The following is a 26,093-nucleotide window of genomic DNA, read 5'->3' as shown; positions in this document are numbered from 1 at the left end:
CTACAAAGCTCCAATAAAACTCAAGTAGAGTTTCTTTTGAACCAAAATAAATCGAACATTGACAAACATATTTGATGATTATTGATGATCTTAACAATGCCACTTAACAAAATGTGATCATTTTTACGTTTTCATGATTTGAAGCACATTTTGTGTTGCTGAAATGTGCTATACCAATAAACCTAATTGATTTGTTGAAATGAAGTAGAGAAAGATCTTAAATAAAGGAACTGAGAATCTGTCCTGAAGGTTTATGGTTTAAAAACACATAAAATCTCCAGAAAAACAAACATAATTTTTAAACTAAAGGCCATTTCTGTCTTAAACAAATTAAAACATATGAAAATGTGCTGCTTCTAAAATATTTTATTGCTCAGCTTTTAAATGATATTAACCAAACTGAGAAGTTTAAAGGCAAAAAGTTTTTGCTTTGATTGTGATAGTGAAGAAAAAAGTCATAACAGGTAAAGGTTGTCCTATCAGCGCTATTCCTGTTTGTATTAATCAACTAATGACTGCCTTGAAGATCTATTGATTGTGAAATCCTGCATGCAGTAAACACCTTGATGTTTGTGCTGCTTTCAATTAGAAATGAAAGTAGATTAATTCTCCTTTCTTTATCTCGTCTCCCTGCTCTCTGTCCTTGAAACGCGGAGCAGCCGTGTAGCGGCGGGGTGTCGCTTCATGTGCGTCCTGCCTTAAAGTGTAAACAAAAACCCGGCAGATAGGAAGTGAGCCTTCTGCTCGCTCCTCCTGCGGGTGTAAATCACACAAAAACTTAATTACTGGACTGGGTGTCACATAATTAGACCCATCCAGGCCTTGATGGAGAACAGATGCCTCAGACGCTTATTTTTGTCTTTTTCTAAAATCTAATTGTTGAAATGTATTTTATATTTCCAATAGATATTTGAAGATGCACTTCTTTAACGTGTTTATCTACTGAGGTAAACATCAGTTTATCAAGTACAATAAAATTAGGATAAAACCTTAAAGCTATTTGTGCAGTTTTGTGTTCTGGTTTCTAAAGCAGACATGTTGAAATGTAAAAGTCGGGTTTGCTAGAACCCAGTTAGGAAAAACGTTTGCTAAAGAGCCGAGACAACATATGAAGAATCTAATCTAATCTAATCTAATCTAATCTAATCTAATCTAATCTAAACTGGGATTCACCTGCAAAAATAAATGTTTAATTACTCATCAATACATATGAGTATAAACTATATAATTAAATGTAGTTACTATGCACCGTGTAGTGGAATTAATAATACTTTTTTAAGTAAGTCGCGTACTGAAGTATTTCAAATGGGAATGTTTTTCAAAGACAACCTTAGAGTTTGTAGCGCAGACATACAGATACAGCAAGAAATACATAATAAATTGTTTTTTTTATCATAATTGTTATCACAAAAATAGCACAATAAAATTCTAAATTAGGGATGTCCAAAGTGTGGCGTGAGGGCCGTTTACAGTCCTCTAGGTAATTTTATTTGGCCCTTTGTTTGGTCCACAGTTCAAGAATGGAGTGAAATCTGATATTTTTACAAATAAAATCTGCTCACTTTTTATTTATTTAGCTAAAAGGCAAAGTTTTTTTCTGCTTTCATTGATTAAACTTTATGTTGCTCAAACTTTGTTGCCAAACATAAAAAAAGGATAATAAACTTCAATAAAGTTTAAAATTAATACAGCAACTGTGTGAAACCCTGTTTATATTTTATCACAATGATTTACATATTCATTTTCTACAAAAATTATGCTACTTTGTTTTATTAAAATATTGTCTTATTTTATATATTATTGAAGCGATAAAGACAACAAATGTCTTAAGAAATAAATCTTTTCAGTTTTAATTTTAAAACATTAAGAAGTGTATCCCTTGATTTCTCTGAATTTAAAAGTTTTGGTCCTGATGGACTCCATAGTTTGGACTCCACATTGCAGATAAAGTGAGCGTCTCACCTGTTTGTTCATGAATATGTAAATAAAAGGGTTGACCACAGTGGAGAACTTGGCCAGCAGTGACGGCGTGATGCTGGCCGCCGGGGTCAGGAGGTCTGTGGGGCCGAAGGTGGCGAGCAGAGCGGCCACGCCGTACGGCAGCCAGCAGACCAGGTAGCAGACCACCATGATGACGACCATCACCAGAACGCGCTGCTCTCTGCGCCGCGTCACCACTGAGCTCACTCTGCGCACCTGCAGGACACAAGACTCAACCCTTAAAATGCACTTTGATTAAATAAAGCTACTTGAACTGTCAAAACACATCAGTTTTATCAAATCTTTCATTTTGTTTACCATTCTGCCTGTCAGTTAAAGCTGCTGAGTGAACAAAGACTACCTCTAATATCAGCCTGTCAAATTTAAAGTTGATTAAAACTCGAAAAATATGAACCAATCTGCCGTCACTGAGGAGATTTTAACTGACAAGATATTTTAAATAATTCAGAATGTTTCAGTTTAATCTTTAATCAAAAAGAGGAAGTTCAAAAAGTCTAAAAATGTTGAGATAACACAAAAACAAGAAATATGATCTTTCAACGACTTTTTACATTAAAAAAAATAGGAGCTGATTTGTTTTTCTTCATATATCTGGTGCTAATAGTGTCAAAACTGCAAAAACAAAAATATAGTTTCTAGGACAAATATCTCATTACACTTGAAATGAGACAAAACTAACCTACAAGTAACTTTTCAGCAAGATATAGGAGTTTGTTTTAAGTAAATAATTCCTTATTTATATATATATATATATAAAGTATTTTTGTTCCACTTGCAGATCATGTCATTTATAACAAGACATTTTTCCCACATTATAAGTGAAATAATCTGCCAGTTAAACTAATATTTTTAAGGCACTATTTACTTAAAACAAGCTCTTATTTATTGCTGAAAAATTACTTTTAAGTTAGTACACTTGAAATAAAACAAAACCAAGATATTTGCACTAGAAACTGGATAAAAAATACTTGGTAAGAGTTTTTGCAGTATGGATGAATTCCTGGGGTTGCTAGGTGACTGGCTGGGGTTGCTAGGTAACGGCGGAGTGCCTGTCAAATGTGACTTAGCAACTGTGAGGTTTTTGAAACGGCTCATTTTCCAGATATGAACTTATTGACAAACAGCTGAATAGTTTTGTTTAAGAAGTTGAGATCCAAATAAAAAAACAAAAATATTTTTCCAACTTTAAGGCTTTTCACAATACTTATTGTCTGTAGGACAATAGGGTGTAATCTGCTTCTCTCTCTGAGACAAAGACTGTCACTCAGTTCTCTGTTTACCTGCAGAAAGCAAACAGGACCAAACAGCCTGACAGAAACCTATGGATCAATGATTGTATTGATCCTCTGAGATAAGAACCAAACTGGATCTATTAGGACATTTTTTTGCTCCACCAGGGAGTTTCAGAGGCTGACATTTAACTCTGCAAGATCAGACTCTCTTCTGCCGGCATAAACATTGCTTTCAGGAACGACCTATTGTTCATAAATACGGCACTATCGCTTTAATATGAAAATAAACAGCAAGACAGGCAGAAAGAGTGAGAAAGGGTCAGGCTGACCCGATGCAGTTTGGATTACTGAGCAATAACGCTGCCAGTTTTCCTCTGAGAACTATCTGATGACTTCTCAGTCTACAACCATCTTTCTATGCATGGATGCTTAATTTCTAAGTTAAATGGAGTTTTATATGAGTGTGCATAGTTTTGGATCAACATGAAGCTTTTTGTGTTTGCTTCTGCATTACTTTTTTTTTTTATTCGAGAGGAAAATGACCCAAAACTTTTGGTTCCTTAAAGTTTTCTCAAAGAATGAGTTGACATATTCAGAATCATGTTTTTCCCTTTTATTTTATTCTTTTTTGTTGTTGTTGAAAAATAGTTAGATTTAGTCTTTTCAAAGTATTCATCCCAATTTAACTCTTTCACAGATTGTTAGGTTTCAGCCACGAACTTAATAAATTTTACTGGAACTTTATCACTGAAATTATTACTATAAACTGTAATATTATTGTTTTGAGACCATTTTCAAGCAATATAATGGTGACAGCATGATAGTGCAAAAACTTAAAATAAACAAAACAGAAACAAAAAATGAAATGAATTATGAAGTCTCTGTAAACAAAATTGTCTATCAAAAAAAGAGATAGCTTTTTATGTATACAATGTATATATTAGCCATTAGCCATTGCCAACAGCTTCTACAGTAAATCTATAATATATATTCATTTTATGACTGTAACTACTTCTACTAATAAAAAGAATAAGAAAAAATAGTACTTATGGTGCTGTTTATACAATTGGTAATTATTTATTCATATATTAATAAAACTGTGGCAATGTTGACAATATTAATTAGCTTTATTTCACAATAAACCTACAACAAACAGACTGGATTTGGATAGGTTCTGGGCTCAAAATGTAATCAAATTTTTGGTAGAAAGAGAGAAAAGGAAAACAATAAATCACGAAAATAGAAATTATTGAGCTCATTTTAATTTAACATGCGACTAATTGATTTGGTGGCGTTAAAACTTTTTACCAAAAAAAAAAAGGGTTACAAACTAAATAAACTAAGCATAAAATATTTTAATCAAAGTAGTCAAATGTCTGACTGTAAATCACTGAAGATAAAAAAAAAATTATAATTTTTGTTTTATTATGAGAAAGGCATCCAATTTCCAATTTCCTTTGGTCTCATTTGAGAGAAATTGCAAAATAAAATCGGGTTTTAGTCCAACTCATCCAGGTTTTCTTTAGAAACTCTTTCTCTCTCATCCAATCAGCTCTGTCCAGCATGTCTTCCTATAAGAGCAGAAGTTTTTTCCATCATGTCCGTCTTTGACAGGTCACCCTTTCACCGATTATTTTCTGAACGAAGTAACACCGTCAGTGTTACCCTGAGCAGCATGCAGCCTTTCAGTCAAGGTGACAGCTGCTGCGTCAGCTTAATGCTGAGCAAGTTCAAAGAATATTCCCACTTCCTGCAGGACACAGAGTTAGTTTTCAATAGATGCATAACCAGGAAAAACAACCGTATCACATCAAGATGAGGGAGAAAGTGAGGTCAGTAACAATAAGGCTACTGGGCGAAGTCAACATCAGACAATAATGGGGTGAAAACCCTAAAAGCAACAATATAATTTTTGTTATAAGTGTCTGGTGACCAAGTGTCAAACTTAAAAGGATGTAAAAGCATAAAGTCTACAACAGAAAAGCTTTATTTTTGTGTGTTTTTATTAAACAAACATACATTTTCATGATGAAATGACTTTAAAAGAATGTTGCAAAAGACAAAAGACAAGCATAACTCAATTATTAGTCAGCACTGAATGCTTTAGATCAGTGTTTTTTTTCAACAGAAGAGTCTTTCTGGAATCAAACTTTGTTTGTGGGTAACCGGGTTAAATGTGAACTTTGTCAAAACTTGTTTATTTATTCTTTAGAAGTTGTTTCTCCAGACATTTATTGGTGTGTTAAGTTATGTTAGGCTGCTCTTGGCAGTTGGTGGTTGCCATAGTAACCAGTAACAGACAGCTCCGCCCCCTTTTTTTTCTGTTGCCGTCGGTAACTGTGGATCAGCTCTGTGCTTTCTCTACAAGTGTATATTTTAGACAAATTTGGTGTATCATGAGTAAATATGTTTATGTTTTGAAAATATTTTTAACTGTTATTATTAATGTTGTTCATTTTAGCTACCTTTAATTTTAACTGCTGCTTACTGCTTGTTGGCAGATACTGCTTTGTAGTTTGTTAAAGGTTATTTATTGTATGTTAACCACCATCTTGATTTTCTCTTTTGTTAGAATAAATACAGTGAACCCGAGTGAGTTTGTCAACGTACTGTTCCTGAGACAAACACAGAAAAGTTACACATGAACAGCTTCATGACAGTTGAAATTATAGCCGAACCTTTTCCAACAAAACAAAACGCTCGGAGTTAGCATGTTCTTCTGGAACATGCTAACTCCAGAAGAGTTTCCATGTTTGCAAGTTCCAGAGGAGCGAAGTGTGAACCAGAGGCTTCAGACTTTGCTCCTCTTGTGTGAAGCCTCTGGTTTTAACAAACTCAACAGATTATATCAGTCTGGAAAAACCCTGACAATATGAGAGTATTTGACCTGTTCAGGAGGAAAAAAAGAGTGTGCTGTGTAAGCAAGGGATTATCTTCTCTGGAAGTAACTGAGCACCTCGACTGCTGCAGGATGACAGCAGAACTGTGACATTTCACACAAATACGCACCATTTACGATGGCAAAGCACATTTAAAATGCATGGATTTTCAGATTTTAATCCCGATCGTTTACCATCTTTTTTAAAGGTACAGTATCTCAGATTATTTTAACCAATCTAGTAGTCAGTAGGTAATATAAAGTGAATGGTATGATTTTTATAGAAAGTCACAAATAGATAAGCTAAGTTGGGAAGAATTGTCACCTTTATTTGTATGTAGATTTTAGGAAAAAACTTTTAAAAAAAATCTAAATAAAAGTAAAAAGTTTAAATAGAAGTCCACCCAGCTATTTTTTGGCATTAAGTTCATGTTTTTTAGTGTTTGGAAAATGAGTTGTTTCAAAAACCTTCCAACTATTAAGGGTGCGTTCACACTGCAGCCTGAAGTGACTCAGATTTTGTGTTTTTGCAGTGAATTTAAACCTTTTGACACTATTGGCACCAGATATAAGTGTTCAAGTGTTTTTGCAATGTGGGTCAAATGAAAATACAAAATTAATCAACATTATAAGAATGTGCAAAACTACAGCAGAATGACCAACAAAGAAAAGAACCAAGAGGTTAAAATCTGATTTAAATGCTGCCAAGACCTTCAGAGATCCGTGAAGAAACAAATCTCTACAAACTTTCTTTAAGTAAACTCAGCAATCAACTTGCTTAATTACTAACACTATGAGTTTCTCAGTCTCCATAATCTGTGTTGCTCCAAGAAAAAGTTTAATTTGCTCTCGGTTTGCCTCCTATCCTAAAACCAGATCAGCAGAAACCCACATAGAGTAACTTAAGAAAAACCCTGTTTGTCAGTTTATCATAGCTGTTTTTCCTGTCAGGTTTTGCTCGTCTTCACACCTGCGTGGATCCGTCAGCATACCTGCCACCACTAACAAGAGGCTCACTGAGCGACTCCTCGCGGCACCTGGCTCTGTTCTCCTCCCGTAATTAATTCAGATGGCGCGACCGACAACATGAGCGCAGCATCGATTTCTTTCTGTCCCGTCTCCTCTGCTCCTGCTCCTCGTTCCCGCCGACATCCATGACAGCTTACAGCAGACGGTGGATGCACAATTGTGTCTAACTTACATCAGCGAACTGGAAATGACGGTTTTACCTCTACTGATAGAAACTGGAGTATAAATTAAAGCTCTTTAATGAGAGATTCGTCTGGATAACAAATCTAATAAAGTCCTGTCTTTATCGCTCCATAAAACGCTGGAATTCACTGCAAAAGCACAAAATCTAACTGAGTAATTTGGTCTAGTTTCTAGTGCAAATATTGTAATACACTTAAATAAAACAAAACTAACGTATAAGTAACTTTTCTGCAAGATACAGGAGCTTGTTTTAAGTACATAATTCCTGAATCCTGATAAATAATTATTGGTTTTACTGTCAAGATTATTTGGGACAAATGTCATATATTTAGGGAATAATTTGCTAGTGGAACTAGTAATTTTTCATCAATATTGGGGAATTATTGACTTAAAATAGTAATTTTATTGTTATTTATTTAATTTATAATATGGAGAAAATGTCTTGTTCCACTGGTAGATTATTTAATTTATAACCAATATTTTTTAACCAATATTAATGAATTATTCGCTTAAAACAAGCTTCTGTATCTTGTTTAAAAGTTGGTTGTAAGTCAGCTTTGTCTTATTTAAAGATATTTTCACTCTAAACTAGACCAAAAATACTTGCTAGGATTTGGGCTTTTGCAGCGTTTGGGTGTTTACTCATCTTTTTTATTTAAAACTGATTTTAAACTCAAAGAAAAATGTGTATATATATATATATATTTTTTTTTTGTACAAATGAAAATCTGAAAAGTGTGGCATGCGCCAGTTTTCACTGCAGTTGCAGCTCCTTGTCGTTTAGGGTTTGTCTTTTTTAATTCATCAATTAGAGCATACAAGACAAACATTACAAACTTACAAACAGAGGTATTAATCAACAAAATAACAAATATGATAAACAAATAAAATAAAACAGGCCTGCATGACTGTAGGTCTGTCATGTTGTTTCGAGTTTCTAATGTGACTGTAACAACCCTTCATGCATCCTCGGTTATTTCTGCTTTAAAGAAAAAGGAATTTCTCAATTATAACTGGAGTTTCGCTTTATATTACATCCAGTTTTGAGAATCACTCATTCTTTAAAACTGCAACCTTGCAAATTCTTTTAAAGGAGAACTTTGTGCGAGATCAAATGAAACACAGCACATAAACTGGGAAATGGACTGGCCAAATTAGTTTCTCATCCACTGGGAATAAATGAAACAGAGGGCCTGCAAAAAAGAGAGAAAAAAACAACAACTTGAAGTTGAATGATGCACAAAAAGTGTCTAAAAGATGTAATACATCATGCAAATAAAGAAGCTAAACAGATGCAGGAGATGGATGTGTTGAAATATGCCTCATTAAGTTGTCAACATGTAGACTGATCAGCATAAAGAAGAAATGCTGTAAAGAAAGAGAAACACCTACTCAGCCTGAGGCAAAAGATTGTTTGTAGTTTGTCTATCAGCCAAAAAATGAACATTCTCAAAAAAACAATGGTATATAATCTTTTAAAAGCGTATCACATTGGGATTCTATGTTATAGACACAAACAAAGTAGAGCTTAATTGTTAAAGACTGCTAATCTGGGCAAGATGATCTGAGCGAAGTTGGACCCAATATCTTTTTTAGATTAAACTAAAGGTTTGTGCAGCAGCATTGATATATTAGGGATTCTGATAACAACCTTTATGTGTAAGTTAATTAAACACCTCAGATTAGATGTTAGCAGAACATCCAATCTGAGGTGTACAACAGTAGCTGTTGTACTCGGCCTACACAGTGATCTTAAAACCGACATTTCAGTAGCTTTGCTGCGTAATTTTCTCTCCTCCTCGGGTTGATGGAAATTGCCTCAATTGTAGAGACAACTGGCACTGGGTCACCACTGGTAGCGTGAGATGGATTACTACACAGCTACATGTGGAGTCTCTGTTTCTCGTGAAGCGATGATGATGATGGGTGACGAGGTCTGTGGCCTTGAGGTTTAATGAGGATCCTCGGCAGGGTGTAATGACCAAAGCCGTCTATAACCCAGTCAACAACAATACAGTCCTGCTCCCAACTACGCCCTCCCAATCGTCACATTGACCGTTTTAAAGGTGACCTGTGATGGTTCCTTGAACAGGTTAGGGCGGGTTTGTTGGCTATACAAAACATTTTCTGCACAAAATTCTTCTCAGATAATGAAATTTTAGCCTGGTCAGTTCTGCCTATTTTGAGCTCCTTTCAGAATGAGCTGCTTTAGGGCCTCCTGGGTTCTAACATAGCTCTGAAAAGCAGAATTGGAGCCTCCTGCACAACCAACAAGAATGAGGCAAGTGGTTTCTGGATGGTAAGATAACAACAAAATACTTTGTCTTTTCCAGCAGCACAAACAGCAGTAAAACCAGCTGACCAAACGTGTTGTAGCTCAACTTGGTTGCTAGGTAACAGCACAGTGACTGCATATTTGTAATGTTACTTTCTACAGGTTTTTGAAATGGTAAATTTTACAGACATAAAAAAATATTAACTTATTGCCAACAATCAACTGAGTGTTTTCTTTTAAGTGCTTAGGCTGTTTTTAGAAGCAGAAGGGACCCAGAAGGAAGTACAAAAATGTACAGAATGTGCATTTTCCACAATAGATTCCTTTTAAAGCCCATCATTCTAGAAGTTATAAAGATTAACCGAGAGAAATAATGTTTAAGACAATGTTCCCCAGAGGGGGACACCCACAAATTTACTCCAATGTCTGACTGTGCGATGTCCAGGAGCCATTGTACAGCACATACAGCAGTAAAACCAGCTGACCAAACCTTCTGGAGCTCAGCTTAGGTTGCTAGGTAACGGGCAGAGTTCAGCTGGGGTTGCTAGGTAACGGCGACATGCCTGCTGATTTGTGATGTTAAATTCTGGAAGTTTTAGAAACGGCTTGTTTTCCAGACACCAAAAAAAACTGCTGGGTGGATTATTAGAAGCAGTAGAGACCCAAATGGAATCATAAAAATGTGAAACATGTGAATTTTGCAAAATAGGTCCCCGTTAAAATTCAACTTTCCCTTAATCTGCGTTTTTTTTTTTAATCAGAACCACTAAAGTCAGGAACATAAAATATAGAATTATTTCCAGTATTCCTACCATCTTCCTTTGTGTTTGTTTTTGCTACACAATGCAGCCAAAGCTCTTGAAAAAAGGAAGCCAAAGCTTTTGTAAAGTGACAAGACAGGAGCAGACACAAGCTAGTGACCCGTTCTACATCATTATATTAAAGGATTGATCCGCAATGGACTGGTGACCTGTCCAGGGTGTAGACACCGGTCTCCCCTGCACAGATTTTGATAATGGAAGAATGGATTCAAGGTTAGGAACAAAGAGTTACTCAAACTTTACGTAGTGATTCATCCATCGTCTGCCAGAACCGAGACTCAAGCAACAATCTGGATCTTTCTACCAGAAATCCTGAGAAATCCCCAGGCCAGAAGGAACATATTTATAGACCTTAGAGCATGTTACGGGTCTTACCAGTGGAAAACTTCAGACAGAACGGATTCATCATCAGCCATAATGATGAATTATTATGGCTGAATAATATTTATGGCAATCAACAGTAACGAGCACAGCTAGCTGAACAGAAACGTTTCTCAAACGACTAATATCTGCATGAACCATCTCAGTATAAAGAGGGAAATATGAAAAGTCTCAATATAAACTAAAACCAAACCAAAATAAACTGCTGATGTTTAATTTTTTTATAATTTCGTCTGTTTTTGTTGTAAAAGAAACAGACAAAAATATAGCCGACGCGTACCAAATTATTTCTGGGCCACAAAAGATGAGTTTGTAGAACAATATTTGACGCTACAACAGCAAATAACTTCAAATTGTGTTGTATCTGTTTTGGTTTACATTTCTTTTTGGAGATTTAAGTAAAAGAAGTGACATATTTGGGTTTTTTATATACATTTTAATGATTTACAGATTGGTAGTTTAGTTTCATTTGAAGGATAAATATTAGCTTTGTATCTTTTCAGTCAAATTATTTTAATTGTTGCAGTGGTTTAAAGACTTGATAACAAATTATTACTGAATAAATAAATAAATTAATTTAAAAAATCAAGTTAATTAATGTTGATATGACCCAAAATCTTTGAAGAAAGTTTCTTACAACTTGTTGAGTCGATGCAACACAGAGTCAAGGGAGTTACGACCGAACCGCATACAGCGTGACTGTTAAAGTTCATTATGTCCTCTTTCAACTCGTGCTAAATGCCATTAAAGACGCAGCTTCAGACGCGTATTAATCTCCAAGCGGCTCAATGGGCGGCAGTGTCAGACGCTGCAGAGTTCAGGACCAGACAAACATGAATGTTGGCAGCTTTAATGGCTACGATGTGAAGATGTCACATCTGATTCTCCAGTCACGGCATTTCTTAGATTACAAGTTTGTCTCTTTGAAATGTTTGAATATTCCTGACTCTCTTATCAGGTCTGCATTTGAACATGCTTTTGATGATTTAGTTAAGGTCACAGATAAGGTAGTGCACTGCTGGTGAGCCTTTCACTCACATCTGAATTAAAAATGTCTTATCTCAGCCACAGCTGGTTTCTTATTCATGTATGATTTTAGTTGCCTTTCTTATTCTACGGAAAGACCACAATTGTAAAATTGTTTTTTTAACGTTTGCAGAATGTAGACAAAGACTTGCACACATTTGTAATGGAAATGCAGCTGCAGCGCAGTCAGCTTGCAGGATCTCACCCGTCTGATTGCGAACAGCAGCTTCCCGTAGGAGTAGACGATGACGGCGAACGGCAAGGCAAGGCAGAAGGTGAAAAGGCTGACGATGTAGGAGACGTTGTTTGGAGTTTGGGTCTTCCAGTCAACAGAGCAGGTGGTGCCGGGCCCCTCGGGGCCGTAGCGGCTCCAGCCCAGCAGCGGAGGCACCGTCCAGGCCACGGAGTACAGCCAGGAGAAGCAGATCCCTGCCAGCGCCGGCCGGAAGTCCCTGCCGTCCGCCATGGTGGGCGTCATCATGGTGCAGTAACGCTCGTAGGACAGAACGGCCAGGGAGATCAGGGAGACGATGCCTGAGGGAGGCAGGAAAGAAAAGCATGTTGACCTGGTTCCTACAAGCTTTCCAGAATTTACCATGATTTATGCTTCTGCAGTGGTACAACGTTTGAATAGAAGACGATGGATGGATGGATGGATGGATGGATGGATGGATGGATGGATGGATGGATGGATGGATGGATGGATGGATGGATGGATACAAATATTTTCCATATCCTTTATTCTTTTCCAGGCTGCCTGGGAATCCTGAACCAATGAAAATGCGTTGCTATGACGACGTCCAGGACCCAACATGAGGTGGGTTTTCTGCCAACTGAAGCAACAGTTTCCAAAAGAATGACTGAGAATGATCAAAACCAAAACCGGAGCTGTTTTTATCTCATCTTGATCACCTTTTATTTTTTACTTTCTTCTACGTTTTGTTCCCTTAACAAAATGACAACTAATAATAACCTGAATCATTTCCAGTAGCAGGTTTATGGTCATTTTTCCCCAACATATTCATCACTTTTTTATCTTTATCCTTCATCTCTGCTGGAATAAATTGCCTTTTCTTTGTGCACATGGTGCATACAAGGTAGAAAAAACTTAATTCATGCAACAATGTTCAATAAATTAAACTTTAATGATGTGTATCACGTAGTGTTCAACTACAAATTAATGTTTCTGAGCTGTTAAAGAAAAAAAAACATTTCTTTCTCAAATAATTCAGCAGGTTCTAAAGCCTTCAGTGGTTTGGGTTTTCCTCAGGCTATTTTCATTTTACATGGTTACACAACAACATAAATGTTTAGGAAACCCTGAGAGGTTTCAGCTCTTGTTAAACATTTACTAATTGTCTCAAAAATTAACAAGCTACAGGTTTATTCAATGCCTTTACTTAGATGAACAAAAGGAAACCAATAGAAGAAAGGAAATATATAAAAATATTAAATTATAAATATTATGACTCCTCCAATCCTGCTGTAACAATCAGCACCCACTGAGCTCCATGAAAAATAAAATAATTGTTTCACAAAGGTCATAATACCTGTGTGTTTTGTTTCATTATAAAGATTTTTAAATGTAATTTAATGTATTGTACATAGCAGTAAGAGTTCAATTAAGGCTTATCTTTAAAAAAAAAGGACTTAGTTGGCTGAAGAAAATATTAGGGCTGACACGATTCCTCGAATGGTTCAAGTACCTTGATCAATAAAATTCAAAGTTCCTCAAGGAAAATTTCCGTGATTGCTCTATTAATCATAAGAATAATCGATAGATTACTCAATTACTAAAATATTCGTTTACAACCCTAGAAAATATTATTTATCCCCTCTTAGTTTTGTTTTAATCAAACATTTATATGTTGCAGCACATAAACTACAATAACCCACTGAGACACGATTGATTACTTGTCTTAAAGTTTATAAAGTCACCTTTATCAATTGTAAATTACTCAATGTATTCAAAACAATGGTGGAGTTAATTGTTGCTGAATAGAATAAGTCTTAATAAAAGTTAATCAGGCTGAAGTGCTGATTCAGAGGCACTTTACCTCGACTCTGCAGGATTTTAATCACAGATATTCACTTCACCTTCCTGCCAAACGAAGGCTGATGATTGGCTAAAAATTTGGCAAGGCTAGAGCATGCTGTTAGTAAAGTACAAAATCTAAAGAAGAAAAATAAAAGTTTTTAATCTTTTCAAAATGAAAACTGCTCTAATTATTGTTTTTTTTTGTTTTTTGCTCCCTATCCGGTTATATATCATGATTTTTAACTGCTTCCATCCACTATTGTTTTGTCTAAATCTTTACACAACATGATTTTATTTTGAATCATTAGGTACAGCAATTTTTATTTTTATATTTACCATTTTTGTTTTATAGAATTTGACTTCAATTTTTTATAAAACTGTTTAGAAAAGTATTTGAATTGCAGCTGCTTTCTGTTTATGATGTAATATTTTTCACTCATACACTGCTACTTTAGTTACTGCAACAACAAATGCTTTTGCACCTTTAAATGATAAATTTTATTCTAAAAAACAAGTTTCAGATGGTCTAACATAAATAAATGTGGTACTGGTAAGTACGGTGTCAGTAGCTGTGTTTCCATTACAAAGTGCCGCAAAAGTTTGTAAATATTCCACTAATTTAAGAAAAACACAATCCCAAATGCAGTGTTTTCATTAATTAAGAAACAAAATAAAAATCCCACGTGGATAAATTTGTTCACATAATAATACATGCCATAACATGATCCTCCAACTATTTCCTGTCGTCTTCTTCTTCATGGTTTTTGCCAGTAGTAACATCCGGTTGTTGATCATGTGATTCGTGTGATATGAAATATCCAAAAAAAAAAAAAAGAGTTTCTGTCAAAATTGGTGTGTTTCGTATAATTCCACAATTGTATGATAAATGGAAACATCTTTTGTAGCAGAAATGTGAAGATAAATATTGTTTTGTGTTTCCCTTTGCTATCCTGCATGTTTTGGAAGCGTTGCTGCTCAAACACACCTGAATCTAAGGCAACCTTTGTAAAACTTGCTGACATGCTAAGGAAATCATTTGTTTCATGTAGGGAAGTCTAGCTGGATCTCTGGATTTGAAGATTACACAAAATGGAAGGAAGAATGCAATAATGGCATTAAAAAGACAAATAAACAAAACATAATGACAGGAATTCATCTTGCCATTAATGGGTAAACAGATCAGAGAAATATTTCTGTGAAACTTCCCTGCGGTGCTGAAGTGGGTGCTCTGTGTTCTGAAGGTTTATCTCAGCAGCCGCCGGTTTTCTATTAATTTTTGTGACGATTGCACAGTTTGTACCCAGAGCCTGGTGGGAATACGGGTCCCTAATGCTGGCCCTCATTCAAACACGGCCCACTTTGATTCTCCAGCATGCATTTTAATAGGTTTTTTACCCAAGGCCTGATTCTTCATCCTCCAACTCAGGAAAGGAGTAGAATAGATTTATGGGGGGAATGAATGACCTTATGTCCCTAGACTGAGTCAGCAAACTAACTAAGCATTTTTCATTTTGGCTGCTTCTTCTTTTATCTTCACCTCCTTTCTGGAGTTTTCTTCCATTGTTACGTCTTCATTTTATTTCTTTTCCAGATCCTGATTGTATTTCTGACAAATCAGGTCATTTGTCAGTGTTTCCCTGCTGCTGCTTCCTCAGCACAATCTTACAACCATCTCCTGTAAATAATAGGTTTAGTGATTGATTCACTGTCGTAAAAGACTGATTTTGCTTGCAAAATAAAGTTAAAAGATTAAGCAACTACGATTTTAACTGCTAGATGTAGTATTTGTCTTTATACAAAGAAACAACTGAGCGAAGAAGTGAATCATAAATAAATTTAGCTGCTGAATAATCCTCAACTAATTTTTACATAACAGTGTATTCTTATTCATTTCTGTTAGATTGTCTTAAAAACTATGAGAAATAACAAATATGAGTCCTAACCTCACACACTATCTGTGAGCGGAAAGAATAAAAAGTGTGAATACAGTGGACTTCCGGTATTGACCCTTTGCAACTAAGTCACTTAATCATTCGAGACGCCATGATGGATGTAGGAAGTGAGGGAGGGGAATATTGAACAGAGCGACTAAAATTGTTTTCCAAAGTTGTTTTTTTCCCCAGTTTATTCATGGCTTCTACTTGTTAAGAGTCAAGCTAATTTGTCTGTGACGTAACACACCTGGTTGGGGCTCATAGGCGGCGGTATTTACAAAAGTTGGAAACAGCTAGCTTAGAAACCGCACCGTACCACCTCCCTCATGACGTGTTGATTAAATTATTGACTTTCCCTGAATTCACAACACGATTTATATCACTGTCGTAAACAACGTTTCCCCTTAAACCGAACGAATCCCTAAAAACATACAGAAGGCGAAATGCTAACCAGTTTTTTCCATATATGCTAGGCTACATGATGGTACGGCATTGTCTCCATGGTTACTAATGGTTAGACGCGATATTTAACATCTTTCTAATCATGTTTGCTTATAAAGTAAATGAACGTTAGTCTTCTTACCTTGTAAAAACGCACGCGCAAATAATGGAGCCATATCTCACAGTTAGTCTATTTATAATAATTTCACTTTATGTAATAAAACCGTTGTTTGCTAATATGGGTCCACACATTTGGTAAAATGAGAGTTTGGCAGGGAGAGGGGGGCTTTTTATGATGCAACACCAGGAAGTGAAGGAATCCATCAGGCAGCTGATGCTGGAGAAGATACCAACGATCTGCAAACTCCAATAACTAGAAACTTTCTTATTGTTGTTTTAATTCTTGTCATAGTTTTAATTTGTTGGCTTGACATTTCAATGGTTTTGTTGTTTCTTGTACAATAGCATTTGTGTGTAATAATGCCCCAGGTGTGTACTTTATATATATTGTTAGAGATCATTTTTTTGTTTATCCTGAAATTTTTTTAAATGTTTGCATTTCTGTTAATTTTGTCAAGTATTTTTTGGTTAAACAGAGGGTTTTGTTTACATACCGTTGTCCTTGTGCCTAACTGAGGCAGACAATTGCCAATTAAACGTTTTTTATACAGCCCACTTCAGAACAACACCAACAGTAAAAAACAATTATTTCTTAACAAAGGATTTTTCTTCACTAAATAATTGAACTGAAGCTAAAGCCGGGATTTTTCTTATATTGTCAACTTTTGATTGTGCTACAGGAATGAGACAATCATCAATTTCAAGGCTTTTTAAACATTTTTAGCAAATGCTCTTGAAACCAAAGACTTCCTGCAACTTTTGGACATAGCTAACAATTATTTTAGTTAGCAATTATATACATTTTAACAATTACTACATAGGATAAAGAAAAATGGCACATTTTGCTGAATTGTCATTTAAACCTTTTTTTAACCAGGAGAAGCTTAATTATGCCACTTGAGGAGTATGTGGTAGAATATATTTACAAAGTGTTTTTTTTTCTTCTTAAATGCAAAATGTTCACATTTTTGTACAATTTTGGCTTAATTACTGCTCTGAATATATTGTTCTTTCAGCAACTGGTCTTTTTTGACTCTATATTCAAGTTAACGATTGATCGGTTACTAAATAAGTTGATGATTACTCTATAATCGATTAATACGATTAATCATTCCATCCTATGTGCAACGTTTCAAAAACACACCTAAATTCCCTCATCACCATTTCATTAGTGTCATTAATTTGATTTAGGTGTGTTGGAGAAGAGATCCATCTCAAAGTTGCAGGAAGAAGCAGGTCAAATGTTCTTGGTGACTTCATTGAAGTTATTTTATCATAATGAGAGTGACCTAACCAGGCTGTAGTACAAGCCTGCCAGACGTCCGGCGCTGCACGCTACAATAACTCCCATGTTGTCCGAGGTAATTGCTCTGGAGCGAACATAGTTTTATTTGTGAATTCCCAAACAGAGCGTTGTTCATCTCCACTTGCGTAGGCGGAGGGTCAAACAACGTACCAATTTAATCCAAAGCAGAAAATTGCATGTTTAGTGGGCCTGAAAGTGATTCAATATCCATTTTTGTGCATTTATGGTGAAATAAACTTTAACTGTAATTGCTTTGCTTTTAAGATTTGGCTCTGAATTTAAGATCTATGAGCAGAAATTAAATGTTTCTTTGAGCGTTCTTCTGTTATCAAGGCTGAAACTGGGAACGCATCTGCAGGCGAGCGAAATATCAGTGTTAATAAGTAGGAGTTGACTGCACCTAATGAACACGCTGCAGCTCAGTATGAATCCAAACGAGGCTTTTCAAACTGAAGCTCTTCTGTGGGTAGCAATTAAACACAGTCAAGTTTGATCTCACTCCTCCAAAAGATGTTAAGACCACATTCAGATTTAATGCTTAAATCAACACCATCTTGACTTCTATCAATATCACGCAAAGCCTTTCGACCCTGCAGGACTTTTTCTCCACTTGGTGGCCAATTACAGCCATCAATCACCCCCAATTACTTAATGAATCTTTGATGTTCAGCCATCTTTTTCCAGAGTTTTGGAAAAGCCGTTCCCAAAGGTCCCAGAAATCTCTGAAGAAGCTCATCTTTAACATCTTTAATAGTCTTTGATCCACTCTCAGTTCTAATGCTTGTTGCTAATTCATCTACTGTTAAAATTAACTTATGCCTTATTTTTCTGCTTATTCTGGAAACAAAACAGGTAGAAAGTTAGAATTATTTAGTGAATTTCAGGAGTTAAAATCCAACAAAACCAAACAAAAAACTTTTTAGATTTTGAACAGAGATTTGTGAGATGTTCAAATTTTGAGTTGTTGTTTAAACTTTTTCACAGCTTCATTTCTGAGCAGTCTAAATAACTGGATTTATCCTGAGATTAAATTAAAATATTTACTAATTAAGTGACTTTTGAGGATTAAAGGAAGAAATATATAAAAAAATGTTCCCCCTTTCTGATTTTATTTGCAAAAAAAACCAGAAGTAAAATCAAAACATATATTTCTTACCACAGAGTGTTAGGGCTATGGTAAGTAAATAAAAGTCATAATATTACGACTTTATTCTAGAATTATTTCGACTCTATTCTCCTAATATTATGACTTAATTCTCATACGACTATTTTCGTATTACTACAACTTTGTCCTCGTAGCATTATGACTTTTCTTGTATTATCACCACTTTATTCTTTTTAATATTATGGCTTTATTCTCACAATATTATGACTATGCAACTTTATTTACGTATTATTTTTGACTTTACTCTTGTAATATTTTATTCTTGTACAACTTTATTCCTGCAATATTATGGCTTTTATTTTAGAATGGAAACAGATAAAATAACGTACTTTAGCAGATCAATTCAGTGGAAACGAGGCCATTTCTACATCCTACCACCGAACAGATAAATGATGTTTCCAAAGCTTTGCCAGCAGTTTTCACCTAATTATTTTAGGTAAAATGACTGTTGTTAAATATAATTTAAACATATATAAGTGAAGTCAATGTTAAATGCTGAACAGAAGAACCATTGATCTCTAGTTCAATGCGAAGAAGATGAAACTGACCTACAAATGTAAAGTGCTTGATGGGATATATTTGGATATCTTAATGTACTTTCATCTGAAAAATCTCAAACACACACCCTAAACACACACAGACACATGCTTACATTTCTGTATGACAGGATTCCTTCAACAGCTGGAGAATTAAAGAAAAACATGAAAATAGTTTGAAGTATTTTCCAAATTTGAATAGGTATGGAAAAAGAAAACAACGTAGAGGTTTTTATTTATATTTCCAGATTTTATTACCTATAAGTCTATATTATAAACATAAAATGTTCCTTTACTGATTAAGATGTAAAAGATGAACATAGTTTATCATAATTTTAATGTATTTTCTTGTACCACATCAGGTTCTGAGTTTATCACATTTTTTCCATAAGGTTATTGTTACATACAGTGAGGCTCAAATCCAAAGGTTTAATAAAAACAAAAAAAGTAAGATTCTTGCTTTAAAAATTAGTTAAAAAGTTGGAGTTTACTGGCATCTGTATTCATCTGTAACCCTCCTCTGTCAGTTACTGGTTGCTACGGTAACCACCAACTGCCAAAAGCAGACACGACGTAACTTCTAGACGGACAAACGCCAGGAGAAAATTACTTTTTGATTTAACAAAATGCATTCAAAGGGTAAAATAAATTAATTTAGACAAACTTCACGTCTATAATATTGTTTAATTAAAAGCCTGTCTATTTACCTGCTGCCTGGATGTGAAGTGACACAAGACAAACAACTATAAACCCACATACCTAAGAGCAACTTAAAGAGACAAACTGACCAAACAGTCATGTTTATTCTCTGTGAGAACAAGCCAGAGTATGTTCTTCTGTTGTATTGATAGTTTAAAAATAACGGTTTTGCCTGTCATTATGTGGATAACTCATCAGGTGTTTCCCCCTTTGGCTATAAAAACAGCAAATATCAAATCACTGCCGGGAAAGAAAACAATCTGGACAAGCTGCAATAGTAAAATTACAATTCCCAGCCTTCCTTTCACCAACACAATTATTGAAAAAGCTGTTTCAACAGTTAAATAGCTTCCAAATGATGACCGACCGTTTGGAAATCTTTCAGCCACAGGACTGAGACGGCCCGAGTCAAAGTGTCACTGTTCAGTGTTCAATGACACTGTTGACCAGAAGTACAGAGATTTCTTTATTTCAGTTGGTAACTTCTCATCAAGTCAGACAGAAGTCACATGTGTTGGGTACCCCAAGGTTCAATCATGGCCCCCTCTCTAATTAATATCTACTTAATCTCAAGGTAATAACAAGTAATCAGATTAGGTACCAAAACTATGCAGATGATGCACAGCTCTACATTACGATGCCACCATGTGACTCTGAACCCGTCCAATCACTGAACAGATAAATGTGTGCATGTGCCATAACATTCTCCAGCTGAACAGAAACAAAACTGAAATTATTATCTTTGGATCTGAAAAGATCTAGAGTCAGCTTCAGCTGAGATCTATAGCTGGAAACAACAGATCCGACCTGAAATCTGGCCTGAACCTTCAGAGACACATAAAGACAGTTACAAAGTTGGCCTTCTATCACTTATTTCAAGGATTAAAGGTCAAATGAGCCAACAAGATCTATAGAAACTCATCCATGCGTTTATTTTTAGTTTCATTTATTACTGCACCAGATCTGTCTAAAAAAATCTATCCTCCAGCTGCAGCTGATCCAGAACGCTGCTGCTGGCGTTCTGACTAAAACCAGGAAGTTAGAGCACATAACACCAGTTTTAACGTCCCTACACTGGCTCCCTGTAGTTCAGAGAATAGACTTTAAAATACTGTTGTTAGTTTATAAATCATTGAAACGGCTATGCACCACAACAAATTAAAGATCTGCTGTTGGTGTATCAACCTTCCAGGCCTCTCAGATTATTAAAATGATTATTGATTATTATCTGTAAATAATTATTATCTGTAAAATTATTATTTTTGATAATTTCCTCTAATTTAAGACCAATAACAGGTTAAACTCACAAACTTATTTTCACATTCCAGAAGGTGAAGTGGTAATTAATGCCAGAGCAATTATATAAATAAATAAAGAGCAGTCTCTATTCAAAGGAGGATTGATTGTTAAAGCCTCTTTAAGGACAAGCAGAGCAGATCAGGAGTGAGAACCCGATCAGGTTGGCAGGGTCAGGCCTCTGTCACGTCATCGCTCGCCTTCAGCTTACATCGCTCCAGTGGCTGGAAAATCCAGAAGCCACGTCAATAAATCCCGCGCAGTAATTACACTGACTGTCCTCAAATCTACAGGCTTACAAGTCTTGATTTTTATTGGGTTGGGTTGACAAATTTCAACACATCCTCAGAGGATCCAGTCAGAGCTAATCTATTAAAGATGAGGTTCAGAAATGCTTTTTCTGTGTTTTATTTTAGCATGCATCTCCTCTTTGAATGACATTACGTGCCTTCATGTACCTCTGGGATTAAAACTGAACGATTAAATTTGCTTTCTGTTGAATGAAGTTCAGTTTTCAAGTTTGGTTCACTGAACTGCACCTTAAGCCTTTGTTTACTTTTATTTATTATATATTTATTTTATTATGTTGGACACGTTCTGCCTTGATAATGTAGAATAGTAAAGAGGTGTCAGTAGCTTTCCATTAAAAAGCTACTGACCATGTAATTGCACAATTTGACATTTCGAAATTAAGTTTGCTTAATGAAAACATGGCAATTTAAAAAAAAACTTGTTTTTTGATAAAAAGAAGAGGGTTTTTTCCCCCCGACTATATCAAAATTGATTTATTTCGCAAAACTGCAATGGAAACATTTTTTCACATCACACCAGTCATGTGATCAACAACCGGATGTTATTACTGGCATAAATGACGAAGAAGACGACAGGAAATGGTAGGAGAATGATGACCGCGTAGCACATCTCTTAATGATTTATCACAGGAACAAACTTATTCATGTTTGATTTTAGGTGTTTCTTGTTTAATGGAGACACCACAATTGTGAAATTATGTTTATTAGAGATTAGCAAAATATCAACAAAGTTTTGTGCACATTTGTAATGTAAATGCAGCTATTCAGTCAGAGGCTTCTTCAAATTCGTTGCAGTACAGACTGCTACAGGAGATCTTTCCTACCCACAGCCATTACCATTTATAATAACTCTTTAACTCAGTATGTAACTTCTGTAAAAACATGTTTTTCTACATATTTGTTGAAACTATGACTCTTGTGACAGAATGAGGCAGATAATCTGTGACAAAAATTGAGCTCCTCTGCCTTTTCCCAGTGCTAACTAGAAACAACCAATTAGAGCTAGGAGGCGGGTCTTAGCTCTTTCAATCCTGATTTCCCCTATGATGCAATGTCTAGCCATGCTAAGACTAGTTAGCATGGCTACCAATGATGGCAGATAAACAGTTTTCTTGTAACGGTAAGTTGTTTCTCTGCCATTAGAATAGTGAGCAGGGGGTACACAAGATTGATTGACAGCACTTAGACCCTCCTCCTGACTCTGACTGGTTGTTTTTGTTTGAAGCGGTGCTTTTCCTCAATAGTAGCTCAGGAAGGAGATGGAGGAGATTGAACTTTTCACTGATTATCTGTCTCAAGCTGTGTTTCTGTTACAAATGTGCTCAAAACTTTGTCAATATTCTAATGTAAAATTTCAATTTCACAATTCCAGTGTGTCCATTAAATAACATTTTTTATTAAAATCCCACATGAATAAACTTGTTCATGTGATAAGCCGTTTAAAAAAACAGTTACATGAGATATTCATATTTCAGTCATGATGCCATCCAGGCTTTGGAGCGACAAACCCTTTATATTGAGAGCAGCTACGTTTGCTGAAATTGTAGTCTGCCATTTTACATCAGAGCTAGGGATTCAACACGATGGAATGGCACACAAGTTTTATGAACTGTGTGAGGCTGTGAGAGATCTGCGGAGCCAGATTGTCAGAGAAACATAAACAAAACAAAAACAAACCATCATCCTCCTCCTACTTCCTGTTGTCTTCTTCATCGTTTTCTCCAGTAGTAACATCCAGCTGTTGGTCACGTGACTTGTGTGATGCGGAAAAAAACAGATTACGATTGTCAATATTCTGCTAATGTTGAGAAAATCTAATTAAAATTACAAATGACTAAATTTGCTCTCTAAAAAAATATGCTGCGTTTTCGCCAGTATTAGCATCCAACTGTTGATCACGTGACTCGTGTGAAAAAAAAACATGTTTTCCGAAATGGCTGAAAAATCACCTCATCCTCGCGAAAAAACTTTATTTCCCCAAGAAAACATGAGTTTTCTTTTAAATTGACATATTTCCATTAAATTTGTTTTTGTAATTTCAATCTGAAAAATTCTATGGTTAATAAAAACAGATTTACTGTCATGACATGGTGAAAGTTTTTACAAATATGGAAAAAACAATAAAAAAATAAAATAAAATAAAAGTTACATATTGCAGCTTTAACTAAATGCATTAATTTCCTTCTTTTTTTGGTAACCAATAAAATATTTTTGAATTAGAAATAACAGGTAAATATTTAAGACGCTCCTTTCGGAAGACCTGGTTCTCAATAAGCAGCTACAATAATCTGGAACATTTATTCACACAGAAATCCTAATAAAGAAGTATTCTTACCCAGACACGCGTTGATGAAGCCGTACCAAACGCATCCAGCGCGTCCGATCAGCCACCGCCCCTGGGTGCTGGCCGCGAAGCTGAACGGGGTCCCCAGCACGCTGACCAGCAGGTCGCTCACCGAGATGCTCACCAGCAGCAGGTTCATGGGCGTGCGCAAAGCCCGGTACCGGCAGAACAGCGCCAGCACCAGGAAGTTACTGAGGAAGCCCAGCGTGCCGATGCAGCCTAGGCACACCGCTACCACCAGGTGCCCCGTCGGACTCAGGGAGGGCGCCGGCACTGAGCCCGGAACCGCTCCGCTCACCTCCGTCGTCGCTTCTCCGGGACACCGCGCACAGCTCAGGCTCGCGTTGGAAGCGATCATACCGGGAAGTTTGGACCAGAGGGAAAGTTTGCACCCATCCGGGTCTCGGTCAGCGCATCCGGAGAGGAATCTGTGCACCGCGGTAGTTTGCGCGCATCGTGCACACAGGTGTTCCTGCTCAGCGGAGCAAAGTGTCCAATGAGGGAGGACTCAGAGAGGACATGGAGGTGATCCGGAGAGCCGCCCCCCAACCCGCTTCACATTCAGCTGTGCGCTTCTGCTTTTATCGCCAACTGCGCCTTTTAACGCGCCGGGGGACGAAACTCAACAGGAGGCGGCGCCGGAGCGCAGTCTGCGCCACAGTGTTTGGAGGCAGATTCAGCGGCTGTGGGAGCCTGACGAGTCAGGAGACAATGAGAGAGGATGAAGAGCAGAAAGACAAGGGGCTCTGATGGGTTTCATTACAGTACATTCCTGCGATTATCATAAAAAACAGTAGATAGTAGTAGTCAAAAATTATCTAGAAAAACAATTCTGAGCTCCAAAAGTTCAAAATTTGTGAGAGAAGAATTAGACACTTTGATATCTAGAAAAAAAACATTTCTGAGCTTGAAAAGTCAAAAAATTGCAAGAAAATTAAGAAATTTGGAGATTTATCTAAGAAATGTTCTACAAAAACATAAAATTCTTTTTGGGATAAGAATCAAAAATATGTGAGAAAAACATCTGAAATTTTGAAATTGATCTCAAAAAGTTTCTAGAAAAAAATGTCTGAGCTCCAAAAGTTGAAAATGTGTGAGAAAAAAAGGCAGACATTTTGAGAGAATTCTAGAAAAAAAACGAGGCCATTTCTGAGCTTCAAAAGATTGCAAAAAAAAAAAAAAAAAAAAAGAAAAGAAATGTGGAGATTTATCTAAGATTTTTGTTTTGAGATCTATCTCAAAATTTTCTAGAACAAGAAAATTTCTGAGCTTGAAAAGTCAAAAATTTGCAAGAAAAGACTGAGAAAATTTGACATTAATTTTAGAAATTTTCTAAAAAGAACAAAACAAAAACAATGACATGTCTGACCTCCAAAATTTGAAAATTTACAAGAAATTTATTTTTTTAATTTTGAGATTAATCTCAAAAATTAAAAAGTAAAACATTTCTGAGCTCCGAAGGTCGTAAATTTGTGTAAAAAAAAAAAACTTCTTCAGAAATAACTCAGTAGTAGATCAGCAAAGAAAACAAAAAACAAATCAAGTTTTGAAATTCAGAAATTTCCACCTTTTTTTCTTGAAACTTCCGACTCAGATTAATCACGATTAATCTGATTGTTTCAGGCCTACTTGGTCTCAACACTATCCATACTTTGGATCAATATTCTATGCAGTAACTTTGTGAATGGTTAAAGTAAAACACTTCTGTTTTTACTACACTGGCGTCTTTATCACCGGCTTAAGTTCAACTTCTGTCAAACTGAGTTACAGACTGTATAACTAAAAGCACGATTTTTGTAGACATGAACAAAAAATAAAATGTATTTTTTACAGAAACAGCTCATTTTAACCTTGAAAACCCAGAGGGAATCATAAATGAAATGAAATGTGTTGATCTAAGAGCAAAATCGTATTCAAAATATGTCACATTCCTAAATCTACCTAGAAAAGACATTTGCTGTTGGGACTATGGTAATTTTCTTATTTTTATTCACATTCAACTGTGCAATCAGAGATTTCTTTCCAGGTGTGAATGAATGAAAATAGGATTGTTAGCACATCAAAAACTCCTTCTCTT

General features: G+C 35.8%; 1 protein-coding gene across 2 annotated transcripts in view; it reads right to left on the bottom strand.

Moving 5' to 3' along the window:
- tmtopsb (teleost multiple tissue opsin b) overlaps positions 1-24,929 on the bottom strand; it is a 39,913-nt gene extending 14,984 nt beyond the window's left edge. The window contains exons 1-3 of one of the 2 annotated variants that reach the window (XM_007555726.2): positions 24,008-24,929; positions 12,032-12,360; positions 1,963-2,196 (exon numbers count right to left, since the gene is read on the bottom strand). In XM_007555726.2, coding sequence (XP_007555788.1) covers positions 1,963-2,196; positions 12,032-12,360; positions 24,008-24,374 — 930 coding nt within the window. In that variant the 5' untranslated portion in view covers positions 24,375-24,929. The remainder of the gene's footprint in view (positions 1-1,962; positions 2,197-12,031; positions 12,361-24,007) is intronic. The other variant, XM_016673216.1, reaches the window with a different exon arrangement.
- Between the last annotated feature and the right edge of the window lie 1,164 nt (positions 24,930-26,093).

This window comes from Poecilia formosa, unplaced genomic scaffold (genome assembly GCF_000485575.1).
Source record: "Poecilia formosa unplaced genomic scaffold, Poecilia_formosa-5.1.2 Scaffold72, whole genome shotgun sequence".
NCBI lineage: Eukaryota > Metazoa > Chordata > Actinopteri > Cyprinodontiformes > Poeciliidae > Poecilia > Poecilia formosa.
The sequence above is the reverse complement of the archived record's forward strand: the minus strand, read 5'-3'. Positions and strand labels throughout refer to the sequence as shown.